Genomic DNA, 13,982 nt, shown 5'->3' on the forward strand with positions numbered 1-13,982 from the left:
CGTAGCTGGTAAAGGCTAATGGAAATAAAATGCTAAAAATCTCTATGATTTCTAGACTGTGCTTTCAACTCAACCATTAAATTGGCTAAATGTTTCTTTTATACCTCTGGTCTTTATTTATAAAAGCGAAATCTCTTTTCTCCCCCATAAGGTCTTAAGCCGACTTAGGGTAGCTCACTATTGGCATCTGACCCTTCAATGTGAAATATTCTTAGAAAATGAACTGTTACCCATAAACTCATAACAAATTTTATAAGAAGAAAAGACTGTGATTTTATTTTCAGATTTTTGGAAATAGTTTTCAAAAAATAAAATGACAAGAATACATACAAAAACTGAAATCATTCACCGAACTATGAACTCTTAGCAGAGGAAAGGACTTTTGAAGTACATCTGAAAACACGGATCACTTCTAAAATGTCCCTCTCACTTGTGCAACCAGCCTCCTCAAATCTTTCCCAAATTTGATGAACTTCATCTCATAAAAGTAACACAAACCATTTTTAATCATTTAGAACAAAAGAAAGAGTAAAATACAGGAGGCAGGCCTCTCAAGTTACATGCTTTTAGAGAAAACTCACATCCTTGAAGCAGCTTTGTAATATGCAGAGCGCAGTACTGGCTTCAAAAAAAAAAAAAAAAAGACTCTGTACTTGCATTATTTAAATGTGAAGAGCAGCTGTCATCTTCCTCTATAAAAATTAGCAAGTGATATTCAAGTACATTAATTTCACTGTACTTCATATGGTTTTATACTTAGGATGAGGCTAAAACAAAAACAAAACAAAAAACCAGCTAGCACAGAGCTATTAATAAAACAAATAGTAATTATTGAGAGATGTAATCAAATGAAAATCAATCCTGGATAACAAAACAGATTTCTAATTACATAAATAAGTTTACTGAAAATTTCCACTACTGGAAGATCCTCATTACAATAAAGATATACATATAATGGGAATGGTAAGTAAACGTGATGATTTGGTTCCTTTCTGAAGGTCTACTGGTCCAGCTGCCAGCCATACGAGTCTCTGGGTTCTCAACGAAGTGTGACCAGTTCTTCTGAAGAGGTAGGATGAATGGCAACAGTGTTATCAAAGTCGGATTTTGTTGCTCCCATTTTTACTGCGACCGCAAAACCCTGCAGCATTTCATCACATCCGATTCCCTGCATGTGGATCCCAACCACCTGCGACAGAAAAGACAAAAATCCTTCAAGTAAAAATTTTTATCTCTGTAATTGTATGAGCCAGTTCCTTGTAATAAATCTCCTTCTAGGTAAACACACACACACACACACACACACACACACACTCACACAATTTTTTTATCAGGTATACTAATAAATTTTTTATTAGTCATGAGAGATACCTGATATTAAAAAACCCCTAAAAAACTTACATCTCTAATCCCAATATAGCATAACACAGCCTACATGGGCTACAGCCCTGCGTAGCCCTGACGTCCCTCCCCTGCCTACCTCACTCAGCTCTCCCCACTCTGGCCTCACCAGCTTTCCTCCTGTCCTGAATATTCGGCATGCTCTCCCCTTTGCACAGGCTGTTCCCTCTGTCTGGACACTCTTTCCTCCCCTCTTTTAAGTGTTAAAGCCCATTCATTCTTCAGATAGCTACACCTGCCTTCCTGACCAAGTTAAATTGTCTATCATGTGAGCTCTCAGTCCCAATATTTCTCCATCACGGTTCTATCACAACTGCAAAGTTGTATTCATCTGGGGACTGGACAATTACAGTCCATCTTTCCCAGTAGATGTTAATCTCTAGATGGAGGGGACCCTGCCCACTTTTTTTTTTTTTTTGGCCACATGGCATGTGGGATCTTAGTTTCCTGACCAAGAATTGAATCTGGGGCCCCTGCAATGGAAGCACAGAGCCTCAACCACTGGACCACTGGGCAAGTCCCCCTGCCCACTTTTGCTCCCCACTCTACCCGTCTGGCCGAGCACAAAGATAGCCCTTAGAGGCACTCAGCCCACACGTGCTGGCTGACTGGACGAATGACCAACAAGAGGCATTTGTTTCAAATCATATTTTTCAGTCAGGTTTCTAAATACATTTAAAAATGACTAGTTAATGTTCACCTCCAGCAAACACTTCTAGGGTAAGTAGACTGTTGAAAAGCAAAGTTAGAGAATATAAAACTTAGCCACAAAAATATGTTGCTTAAAAACAAATCAAGGATATACTTAATATTAATGAACAGTACACGTAAAAATGGTTGATGCAAACTTAATGTTATATGTTTCTTTACAATTGAAAGAAAAAGTATATCTCAAAATAAGACAAGGAAATCCCAAATCATGTACTGCATATACATTCAGCCAAATTTTTAGATATTGTGATCTAAACTGAATTTACAAAGAGCTTCTGATGATAGCAGGAGCCTTATGTTATTTCTCTCCATACAGTATCCCACTTCTTACTCTTTAGTTGACTGTCAGGTAATGTTTACCAAATGAATGAATGATAAATGACATAAAGAAATAACTGATATGAAGAGATAAGTAAGGACCTTGCTGATTCAATAACTGGGGATCTCAGGCTACTGAGGAACATTCAGGGCAAGAAACAGCAACCTTTATCTTCCTGCCAAACCACTTACTTTCTTCTCTTTGCACTGATTCTCTGCTTCTGTCAACTGTCAGTGATGTTGATTTTTGTAAGCCAGAAGCCAGGGACCATCTTGTGGCTTTTGGTGTAAGGGCCACTGATTCAGATACAGACTATGTTCTTTTTAATAAGAAAAGTTGGAAACCATACCTGAATCTTCAGTTAAATTACTGTTCCTCACAAAGCCATGTTCCCAAGGCATATTGCTAAGTTCCACTTTAATATTTAATTCAATTTATAGAAAAGCCCAATAGGCTGACGTAATATCAAAACAACACCTATTTCAAAAATTATTAAAAAAAAAAACTGTTCAAATTCAAACTCAAATCACAATGAGATACCACTTCGCATCCGGTAGGATGGCTACAATAAAAAAAGACAGTAACAAGTGCTGACGAAGGTGAGGAAGAACTGGAACCGTCGCACGTTGCTGAAGGGAACATAAAATGACACAGCCACTTTGGAAAGCAGTTTGGCAGTTCCTCAAAAAGTTAAACCAAAAATAGATAACTGATTATCTCAGAACATTTTACTAAATAAACTTCTTCCTCACTGATTGGTTATGGTAAGTCTAAATTTTTTACATTAAATTCTTGCACTTACCAATATTTCTGAGTTGCCTATCTATTCTGGCCTACTGGTCAATGACAATCTCAACCTCTCCCCTTTATATTTTATGTGCTTTTTTTGGCCATGCCGTGTGGCTTGCAGGATCTTAGTTCCTTGACCAGGGATTGAACCTGGGCCACAGCAGTGAAAGTGCCAAGTCCTAACCATTGGACCGTCAGAGAATTCCCCCCCACCAACTTATGTTTTTATAGCAGTGGAACCTTCTTTCTATGTGAAATATTATGAAGAACCGCAATATAGAGAGAGAGAGACAGATAAAGGTGGGACTGTGCCAGTTGAATCAGAGAAACGCTTTACCTGGTCTTCCCTTCCCACCTCACCAAAATACCCCATCCCTGCCAACCTTGAAGACAGTTTTGAGCTTACTGGATTTTTCCCATACCTGTTCCTCTTTGTTGGCACAAACCATTTTCATCACACATTTTGTTTTCCTTTTGGTAACTGCATGATACATTGGGGTAAAGGTGGTGGAATAAATCTTCACGTTTTCTTTTCCATATTTATAAATGGCCTCATCTATAATGCACAGGGGGGAAAAAAAAGCATCTATCAGAAACTTAAACAATTCCACTGAGCTATCAGAGAGATGGCCGGAAATACATAACCTGAATCAAATTACAAGGAAATATTAAACAAAACCACAATGAGCTGGGGCTTCCCTGGTGGCACAGTGGTTAATAATCCGCCTGCCAATGCAGGGGACACGGGCTCGAGCCCTGGTCCAGGAAGATCCCACATGCCGCAGAGCAACTAAGCCCGTGCGCCACAACTACTGAGCCTGTGCTCTAGAGCCCACAAGCCACAACTACTGAGCTTGTGCACTTAGAGACCGTGCTCCGTAATGAGAAGCCTGTGCACCGCAACGAAGAGCAGCCCCAGCTCGCTGCAACTAGAGAAAGCCTGTGCGCAGCAACAAAGACGCAGCGCAGCCAAAAATAAATTAATAAAATAAATATATTAAAAAAAACCAAACCACAATGAGGGAAATCTACAACATAAATGTCAATGTCATGAAAGACAAAAGACAGGCTGAGGAATTCTTTCTCTTGACTAAAGGAGACCAAAGAGGTATCAAAACTAAATATACTACATTATCCTGGAATGAACCCTGGACTTGAAGGGAAAAATGTTAAAAATGAAATTATTTGAGATAACAGGCAAACTTTGAATAAGGTCTAAAGTTTAGATAATATTGTATCCACTTAAATATTCTCATTTGAAGCTATGCTTCTGTAAGGGAACAGCCTTGTTCTTAGGAAACAGATACTGAAGTGTGTGTGCATGTGTATAGAGAGAAAATGATACAGCAAAAGTGTTACCAGTAGACAGGAGTCTTCTGTAGTATTTTTGCAACTCTTCTTTAAATTTGAAATTAGTTCAAGTAAAAAAGCTTAAAAAATCAAACAGATAGGGTGGAGTGGGGAAAGGAATTATACTCTCAAAGTACTAGTAGCTGGGGAGGAAACTGGACCTGTGATGAGAAGTTAGTAACTAAAAAGAAATATAACACGGGGGCTAAGATAGATTTAGTCAGCTGGCAGACACCTAGTTTAACGTTAGCAGAGGAGGGGAAGAAACCATAAATGACCTTTATTTTTAAACACCTACCTTCTGTGAGTCCCACTGTCCCAATAGGGGGGTGGCTGAAGACCACCGTAGGGATGTTGTCATAGTCTAACTTGGAATCTTCTTTGCATTCAAAAAGTCTATGGGCAAGTTTTCGGCCAGCAGCAATCGCAACTACAAAGATATTTTTAAAGCAGTGCTTAGCTTATTGTTCATTTTAACACAGCAGGATTGTTCTACTAACCGTTTATCCATCTGGCTTAACATACAAGTTCTGACAAAGTCTTCTGTCAATGCTCATTACAATATCTAGTTCAATATAATAAAAGACCTATCAATAATACCTTAGTTAACAATTCAAAACTATCGCCTTATGTGCATTCTGTACATTCTATTATGACCAAAAAAAAAAAAAAATAAAGACACATTTACAAGTTCCCAACCATCTGGCAAGTTACCTCTTAATGAGGATGTTAGCTTTTTGATATATTTATGGAGCAAACTACATTAATTTCGAGCATCTTCAGTTCTACTTCATAACCATAGTCATTTCACAGGAATATTTTGTTTCTTTTTAAAATTATTTTTATTTCTTATTAATTTTTTTTTGAAGTTTATCCTCCTTAGCCTGTTTTTATTCCTAATGGTCAAAAAAAAAAAAAAAATGCCTGGGGCTTCCCTGGTGGCGCAGTGGTTGAGAATCTGCCTGCCAATGCGGGGGACACGGGTTCGAGCCCTGGTCTGGGAAGATCCCACATGCCGCGGAGCAACTAGGCCCGTGAGCCACAACTACTGAGCCTGCGCGTCTGGAGCCTGTGCTCCGCAACAAGAGAGGCCGCGATGGTGAGAGGCTCGCGCACGGCAATGAAGAGTGGCCCCCACTTGCCGCAACTAGAGAAAGCCCTCGCACAGAAACGAAGACCCAACACAGCCAAAAATAAATAAATAAATTTTAAAAAAAATGCCTGAGTTCAGTAAAAGCATCAGTTATTAATTTTATTGACTTCAAATTGATAATTGTTTTTCCAAAATAAGGTATCAGTAGGATACATAAGAAATTTTTTTTACCTCGACAAAATTTTCAGCTGTTAGATTATGTTATGAAGGTTTTGAAACTTTGCTTGTTAGTTTGCTTTTGTGGAGAGAGCTTCCTAAAAGAGCTAAAAGGCTTTGGGTGTGTGTTTCCATTCTGAGTAAGACCCGGGCCATTTTGGAAAGGATGGTGAGGCCCCGGAGGGGTACAGGTGAAAGCAGATGGATGGATACCACCAACAGAAGCAGGACAAAGAGCTTGAAATGACGCCAGTTAACTCATGAAGTAGGCTGAAGTATGGGATTCTGAGGATGGGGATCAACCTTGGTTGTATCAAGACTCAACAGTCATATAAGAATACCACTTCCTTCCACTGGCACCAACACAACTCGGATTCTAATTTACAGCATTCTTCAGAGGATGACTGTATCATCTGTATAAAAATTTCAGTCTTCACCATGCATTTTAAAAATCTTTTAAAGAAAAATAAATACTATTCAAAGCATTTTTAAAGGAAAAAACGAATATTATTCATAACATGTCAGGTACCCAACCAACATCTATCTCAACACATTTTATCATTTTGATGACATAAAGACACTCAGTCTTTTAACTCTGCTTGAGCTGATTTGACTATGAAGAGCTGAACAGTTTTATGTAACACACAGAGCCTCCCTTAGCCCCCAAAAAGAAGAAACATCACCTGGAGTAAGAAGAGCTTTTCCACACACATCCCCAACTGCGTAGACACCTTTTACATTAGTATTCTGGAATTCATCTACTAGGATATGACCTTTGTCATCAGTTTGAATCCCCTAAAATTGTAAAGGGACATCATGTAAGTATTTGGGACATCATGTAAGTATTTGGCCCATCTACAAAAAAATAGCAGCTCACATCTCTGGATCCGCCTCACTTCAGGCACCTCTTCAGCCTGAATCTCCAAGAAACCACAAGACTCAACCAGAAGATGAAAAACATCTTAGCAAGCTGGCAAGTTTCATATCTTTTGCTTAATTTAAAAGGTAAATATTTAACTCAGTTTTGAGGAGTTTTAACAGGATTTGACTTTGCATTGTACGATTCAGCTGGCCAGGCAAGCCTGAAAAGGAGTCACTCAACTATCAGACATGGTACTTGGCATCCCCGTGGAGCCCACCTAAGACAGTGATTTTGAATTCCTTGGAAGCCCTCCTCCTGAAGCATGCTAACTCATACTTTAGACAGGCACAGCCTGAAGCAGTCATCAAAAGTAGACTTCTTCGAAGTTTACAGTTTTATCTTTAAAAAGCCAAGCAAAATTTGTATTCTACTCTAAAAGATATCAATGTTTCCTTTAACCAAAATTTCTCCCTATACATTGAGTCGAATTTTTGCTCCAAGAATATGTGTCATGCTTATCTTGTGGCTTTGCAGATCCCTGGTGTATATACTCCCATGTGAGAAGTAGAAGGCCTGCAGGCATAGGGAGTAGGTAGTGTAGTGGTTAAGAGTACAACCTTTGGAGCTGGGAGATCTGGGTTCAAGTCCCAGCTCTGCCACTTACTAGTTATGAGACCACCCATTTATCAATAATTACTTGAACTTCTAAATGAGGCATTAAGCTAGTCACTGTAAATACAGTGGTAAATAATACAAACATCTCCACTCCTTGTGGAGTTTACAAGCCTGGTGGACAATTTATCTCTGTGCTCCTGGGTTCCTCATCCTTAACCCTCAAACAGTTGTTGGCAAGATTAAAGTAGGCTAGTATAGCACAGGGAACTCTTCTCAATACTCTGTAATGACGTATAAGGGAAAAGAATCTAAAAAAGTGTGGATATATGTATATGTATAACTCATTCATTTTGCTGTATAGCAGAAACTAATACAACATTGTAAATCAACTATACTCCAATAAAATTTTTTTAAAAAGATTAAAGTAGGCCAGTAACATGTTGCCAAGACTTAAAATAGTAATCATTCAATTTGCAGTATAAATATATATCTTAACACTGAATGAGATGGAAAATTTTTGCCTCATTTAAAAAAAATTCAGCAAATATAGTTCAGAACTGGACTTACCATTGCCTATATCTGCATAAAGGCACAATATCTCTTGAAAGGTGAAAAGCTGGATGAATAGTTTTGTTAATATAGAAATAGATAACTAATTTTACTAAATTCCACAGAATAGTAAGATTAAAATCAAGTAAAACATGTCCCTGGATATTTTTTTTTAATTATGAAAAATACCTTTTATTGAAATGAAAAAGGGATGCAACTTAAAACAGATACTAATATCAGAACATAAATCAAACTGTGAGACACTACTCAAGAGGCTCCATCAAATATATAAACCTCAAATATATAAAATATTCTATTATTACTAGTAGAGTAGTATAGCATGTCAGAAAAATCATCACCCTCACCATCAACAGCAGCTGGTTAATATTTATTGAGTTCATGCTGTAAGCCAGCATCTAAGCAAGTTACTTTGTATGCACTCTCATTTACTCTTCTCTATAACCCAATGCAACAAGTACTATTTTTATTCCCATATTTATATGAAGCAGTCGAAACTTAAGAGTAACTAAGCTACTTGCCTAAGGCCATGAAACCGGTAAGTAACAGAACTAAGGTTGAAAACTGGGTCAAACAATGGGACCCACGCCCCAGGCTACTATACTAGACTGTCCTTCAAAATTTAAAAGAACAAATAAGAATGCTAAGTATAGCACTGGTAGATGAGCTTCACATCTGTACCCATCCCCGAGTGCCACAATGTCCATGACGAGTCACACACCCATCCATTAGGATGAGAGCTGCAGACAATTAGAAATAATTATAGGGCTTTAAAGAGACAGGTATCATAGTAAAAAAGAAATTTGTAGGGAGAAGGCTAGTCAGGAAATGGCAAGACGATGACCTGATCTAGGGTGATGACACTAGAAAGAAGAAAAAACCCCTTTTTTTCCATTCCAAAGGCAGAAGCAATGGGATTTAATGACAAACTGGACACATGGAATAAAAAGAAATGAATCCAATAAAACCCACTCAAGTTTTGGGGGGTCTGGGGTTGGATCAGGGGAAATCACAGGACTACTGACCGATTCAAGAAGGTTTTAGGCGAGGAAAGTGGTCAAAAGGTACAAACTTCCAGTTACAACATAAATAAGTACAATACCAGGGATATAACGTCCAACATGGTGACTACAGATAACACTGCTGTTAAGAGAGTAAACCCTAAGAGTTCTCAACACACAGAGAAAATTTTTTCCTTTTTTCTTTTCTACTTTTATTGTATCTATATGAGAAGATGGATGTTAGCTGACCCTCTTGTGGTGATCATTTCACAACGTATGTAAATCAAACCATGGTGCTATGTGCCCTAAACTTATGCAGTGATGTATGTCAATTATTTCTCAATAAAACTGGGGGAAAAAAAATAGAACATCGTAGGCAGACTAGGTCAGCTTACCAGTTTGTTTAAATTCAGGTCCCTGGAGTTTGGGTCCCGTCCAATGGCCCAGAGTAGACAGTCAACATCTGGAATGGTGGTCAAGGTGGGCTTCCTACCAGGAATTGAAGTAACCATGCAGAGTTCCAGGCCTGAAGAAGTCTTTTTAACTTCCTTGACCTATTGGGAGATACAGTTTGTTAATTGGGGGTGTGGGGATGGGAAGAAAAGCAAATAAAGAGGAAACTAGAATTCTTAACATTTAAAAACTCTCCACTGAATCCTACATATGAGTCTTACATGTTGACACATTTACTTTTGCCCAAAGGCCACCAACCCTGGAACTCTCTGGAACCCAGATGATATCCTAGGTGGCCCCAAATCAGCCAGCAGCCAGAAATGTCAACTCACATCAAGATCCTAATGCTTCAGCTTAAAAACAAAGTATTTTAAAGCGTACTTCTTCAAAACTGTGATAAAATTTTTAAACCACAAATCTAAGCACAGTGATTTGCAGCTGGAATCAGGGGAGGAAATGGCTGTAGCAGCATCATTAAGAGAGTTTTTAAAATTGCACCATCCTTGCTCCTCCCTGGAGATTCTTAATCAGGACTCGGGGGAGGAGGGTAAGATCAGGTCAGGAGAGTGAAGGGCATACACAGTTTAGTGAAAGTCCCAAGGGGATTCTGATGTTGCCCTTAACCACCAGCCCAGTACTTCAGCATTTACAAAGCAACTTCACATTTATTGTTTTACTTATGATATGGCCTATGCTGAAAGGGCAAAGCTTTGGGGGAGAAAGTCATTTTTACAAGGCTAATGCTCCAGGAAAAATCTGACATGTAGGTGATTCCCTGAGAATAAAAAAAAATACAAAGTAACTTTGTCATTGTTTCCATCTACAAAACCCAGAGGTGTGCTTTCAAAGATAGATTCCATGGGACTTCCCTGGCGGTCCAGTGGTTAAGACTTCGCCTTCCAATGCAGGGAGTGTGGGTTTCATCCCTGGTGGGGAAACTAAGATCCCACATACCTCATGGACAAAAAGCCAAAACATAAAACAGAAGCGATATTGTAACAAATTCAATAAAGACTTTAAAAAAAAATAGATTCCATAGTAATATTTCCTGAAATAAATAAATAAATATAAATAAATATAAACCTGAAAAATAAGGATGTTCAATGAGGCTTTTGAACACAAAAATTGTAGTTTTAGTTCTAACTAAACTAAATTCAACTTCCAGATTTCTAAACTTTTATACCTTGGATTTCATTAAAACATTAATGTGAAATGCAGCTTCTGAGGATAAAGAAAAGACTTGGTAGTACTCTAGAAAAGAATAAACTGACTGGGGTAGAGGTAGTTTGTGTTTATAAAACTAGTGGGGTTCACAACAGATAGACAACCAAGGGCCGTAAGCTCGCCCTGGGCTCGGTTATACCTGCGAGTACTTCAGCACCTCTATGCCAGCGTTCTCCAGCTCCTCAGTGCAGTTGGAACTGATTATTGAATCAAAACTTCTGAGCACCTGTATACACAGGCAGCAGAGGGATGGGTGGTGGGAAAGAATAAAACTTGATTAAAGATATGCTACAAACCAGGGAGGGAAATTTCAGTATCAACCCCCCTCTTATGTCCTTCTTCATTCACGGCTGCACTATGAGTGGAGTTTTTTTTCTTTTTAAATCATCTTTAAAAAATTATGGTTCTGAAGAACCTAGGCGCAGGACAGGAAAAAAGACGCAGACGTAGAGAATGGACTTGAGGACACGGGGAGGGGGAAGGGTAAGCTGGGATGAAGTGAGAGAGTGGCATGGACATATATACACTACCAAATGTAGAACAGATAGCTAGTGGGAAGCAGCCGCATAGCACAGGGAGATCAGATCGGTGCTTTGTGACCACCTAGAGGGGTGGGATAGGGAGGGTGGGAGGGAGACACAAGAGGGAGGAGATATGCGGATGTATGTACATGTATAGCTGATTCACTTTGTTATAAAGCAGAAACTAACACACCATTGTAAAGCAATTATACTCCAACAGAGATGTTAAAAAAAAAAAAAAGGATTTAACCAGAATAAATAAATAAAATCAGCTGCTATAAAAAAATTAAAGTATAGTTAATTTACAATGTTGTGTTAGTTTCGGGTATACAGCAAAGTGATTGAGTTATACACACACACACACTCTGTGTCAGATTTTTTTCCATTATAGATTATTATAAGATATTGAATATAGTTCCCTGTGCTATACAGTAGGTCCTTCTTATTTATGTATTTTATATATAGTAGCGTGTATATGTTAATCCCAAACTCCTCATTTATCCCCCACGACCCTGCTATCCCCTTTGGTAACCATAAGTTTGTTTTCTATGTCTGTGAGTCTATTTCTGATTTGTAACTAAGTTCATTTGTATCATTTTTTTAGATTCCACATATAAGTTATATCATATTTGTCTTTCTCTGCTGAGTGGAGTTTTAATAAGTCTGTTTTCCGACATCACCACCAACGTCTGCATTACACCTGACTTCACCCACTCCTGTTCTAGAGTTTAATCCATAGGCAACCTTCGTGCCTCTACTGTCTTTGCCGTGTTCCTCTCCTCCCAAACTCTTCTCTTTTCCATAAGAATAGGGACCAGAAATTCTCTTTCCCCTTTCAGTATTCCAGGGCCAGCTCTCCTGCTGATACAATTTAAGGGAAGATTCTTGAACAAAATCTCCTATTCTAGGCAGAAAAGTCAACTACATGGCCTTAGAGATTTTTTTTAATACTAGCCTTAGTATTTGTTTAAGGTTTCAAACTACAAATTTTAGGGTTCTAAATTTGGTAAAAATGGGATCCATTCCAATTAAGGTTCCCAAAAAAGTTGAAAACTGTGGGTTTTTTTCTGGAATGCTAGATGTTTTTCTATATTTTTTTCCTTTTTTGGCCCTGCCGCAGGGGCATCTTAGTCCCCCCAACCAGGGATTGAACCCGTGCCCCCTGCAGTGATAGCTCAGAGTCCTAACCACTGGACCGCGAGGGAAGTCCCTGGATGTTGTTCTAGAGAATGTCTGTCTGTCCATCTACCTATCTATGTTCAAGTCCTTCCAATGACCTTATGGATTAGAAGGTGCTATCCCTATTTTTTTTTTTCAGATAAGGAAGCTGAGATTCCTAAGAAGTGGAGTGACTTTTAGAAAGTTCTAGAGCCAGGATTCAAATTGAGCTTGGTCTGAGTCTTCCGATCAGGTTCTCTCCACAACATTATGCACTTCTTCCCACCCCATAATCGTGGACACCATTGAAAGGCACCACCAGGACCATTAAGAACTGACCACTGACAGCCTACCAGGGCAGGCAACTACAGACCCTGGGAAGGAACAGAGAACAGGAGAGAACAAGGTGTAGAAAGCCATTCTCTTCCCACATCTCTCAGATCAGTTTACACTTGTCACTGAACGGGGACTAAAGAGGTATGACTTCTTCCTACTCTCAGAACCAAGGCTCATTAGTCTCCTCTCCATTCGTATGGGGACACTTTATTTTTTCTTCATTGAGTTCAGGATGCCAAGTTGAGGTGGGAAGTTCAGGGAACTTGATCAGTTAAGGTTAAAAGCCATTTACATGTTTAACATTCCTGCTATAGCAATATTCTCATACTTCACCGTTTTCACAGCAATCATCCACTTAGTCTCTAGCTCTATTTTAAATTAGTAGATGTGTAGTGAGTGTCTATTTTGTGACATTTACTCTAAAAGGTTCCAGGAGAATATAAACATGCCTATTGATACCTCTGTCCCCTTCCCAGTGGAGGAGAAAGACAAGTAACTCTTGTAAGCTAAACTGAGATCAACACTATAAATTCACTTATTCATCCATTCCATCGACAAACATTTATTAAGCTCTACTATGCGCAAGATGCAAAATATTATCATAAAAGGCAGACTGATAATTAACTTGAAGAATGTGCGGATAAGGAGGTTTAGAAGAGACGGAAAATTACAGTCAAAGAGAACAGGGAAGATTTCAAGGAAAATGTAGCATTCTGCACTGGATCTTGATGACTTGGGAAGGGAAAGCAACTTAAGTAGAGGAATCTGCACAAATATACAGAGATGGGACCAGGTCACGGAAGAGGAACAGCAAGTAGGCCAGATCCTACTGAATGGAAGAAATTTGAAGAAAAGAAATGGAGGGTAAGGCTAGAGAGGGTTAAACTCCTTCTGGAAGACAGAAACCACGTCTGATGAGATCGCTTTATGAGGGCTCAGTATATACTTGGAGTGATACTCAAACCTTACCAATCACAAGAGTAGAACAACATGCCCTAAAATGTATTTGTGGAGGACCTGGTAGTGGTAATGACAAAGGTGATGATGATTGTGGTGAGGTGGTGATAGGGGTGATGGAAGAGGAAGAGGATACTTGGTAAAAAAAAGGCAGATTGTTAGAAAAGGAATGAAAACCCCACATTTTTCCTATACCACATTACTGATGAAAGTTTATCCTAATTCTGTTTAAGGAACACAGGATCAAAGATGGTATTAGGCATAGGGGAGATCACGGAATTGATAGTGCAGTAGATTTAATAGTCAGCTAAACTAACTAAAGAAGGCAATGAATCTAGGCCTCTTTCAAACAGAAGACCCTATTAAACACAAGTAAAACTGGTAACAAGGAAATAACCCAAGATATCTA

At 38.8% G+C, this 13,982-nt stretch overlaps 1 protein-coding gene across 1 annotated transcript in view; it reads right to left on the bottom strand.

The window, feature by feature from the left end:
- Positions 1–248: 248 nt before the first annotated feature.
- GSR (glutathione-disulfide reductase) overlaps positions 249–13,982 on the bottom strand; it is a 40,394-nt gene continuing 26,660 nt past the window's right edge. Inside the window, exons 8-13 of the mRNA XM_059909420.1 lie at positions 10,741–10,827; positions 9,320–9,478; positions 6,563–6,674; positions 4,869–5,000; positions 3,643–3,776; positions 249–1,189 (exon numbers count right to left, since the gene is read on the bottom strand). Coding sequence (XP_059765403.1) covers positions 1,040–1,189; positions 3,643–3,776; positions 4,869–5,000; positions 6,563–6,674; positions 9,320–9,478; positions 10,741–10,827 — 774 coding nt within the window. The 3' untranslated portion in view covers positions 249–1,039. The remainder of the gene's footprint in view (positions 1,190–3,642; positions 3,777–4,868; positions 5,001–6,562; positions 6,675–9,319; positions 9,479–10,740; positions 10,828–13,982) is intronic.

The sequence above is a fragment of the Balaenoptera ricei genome, chromosome 21 (assembly GCF_028023285.1).
Source record: "Balaenoptera ricei isolate mBalRic1 chromosome 21, mBalRic1.hap2, whole genome shotgun sequence".
Lineage (NCBI taxonomy): Eukaryota > Metazoa > Chordata > Mammalia > Artiodactyla > Balaenopteridae > Balaenoptera > Balaenoptera ricei.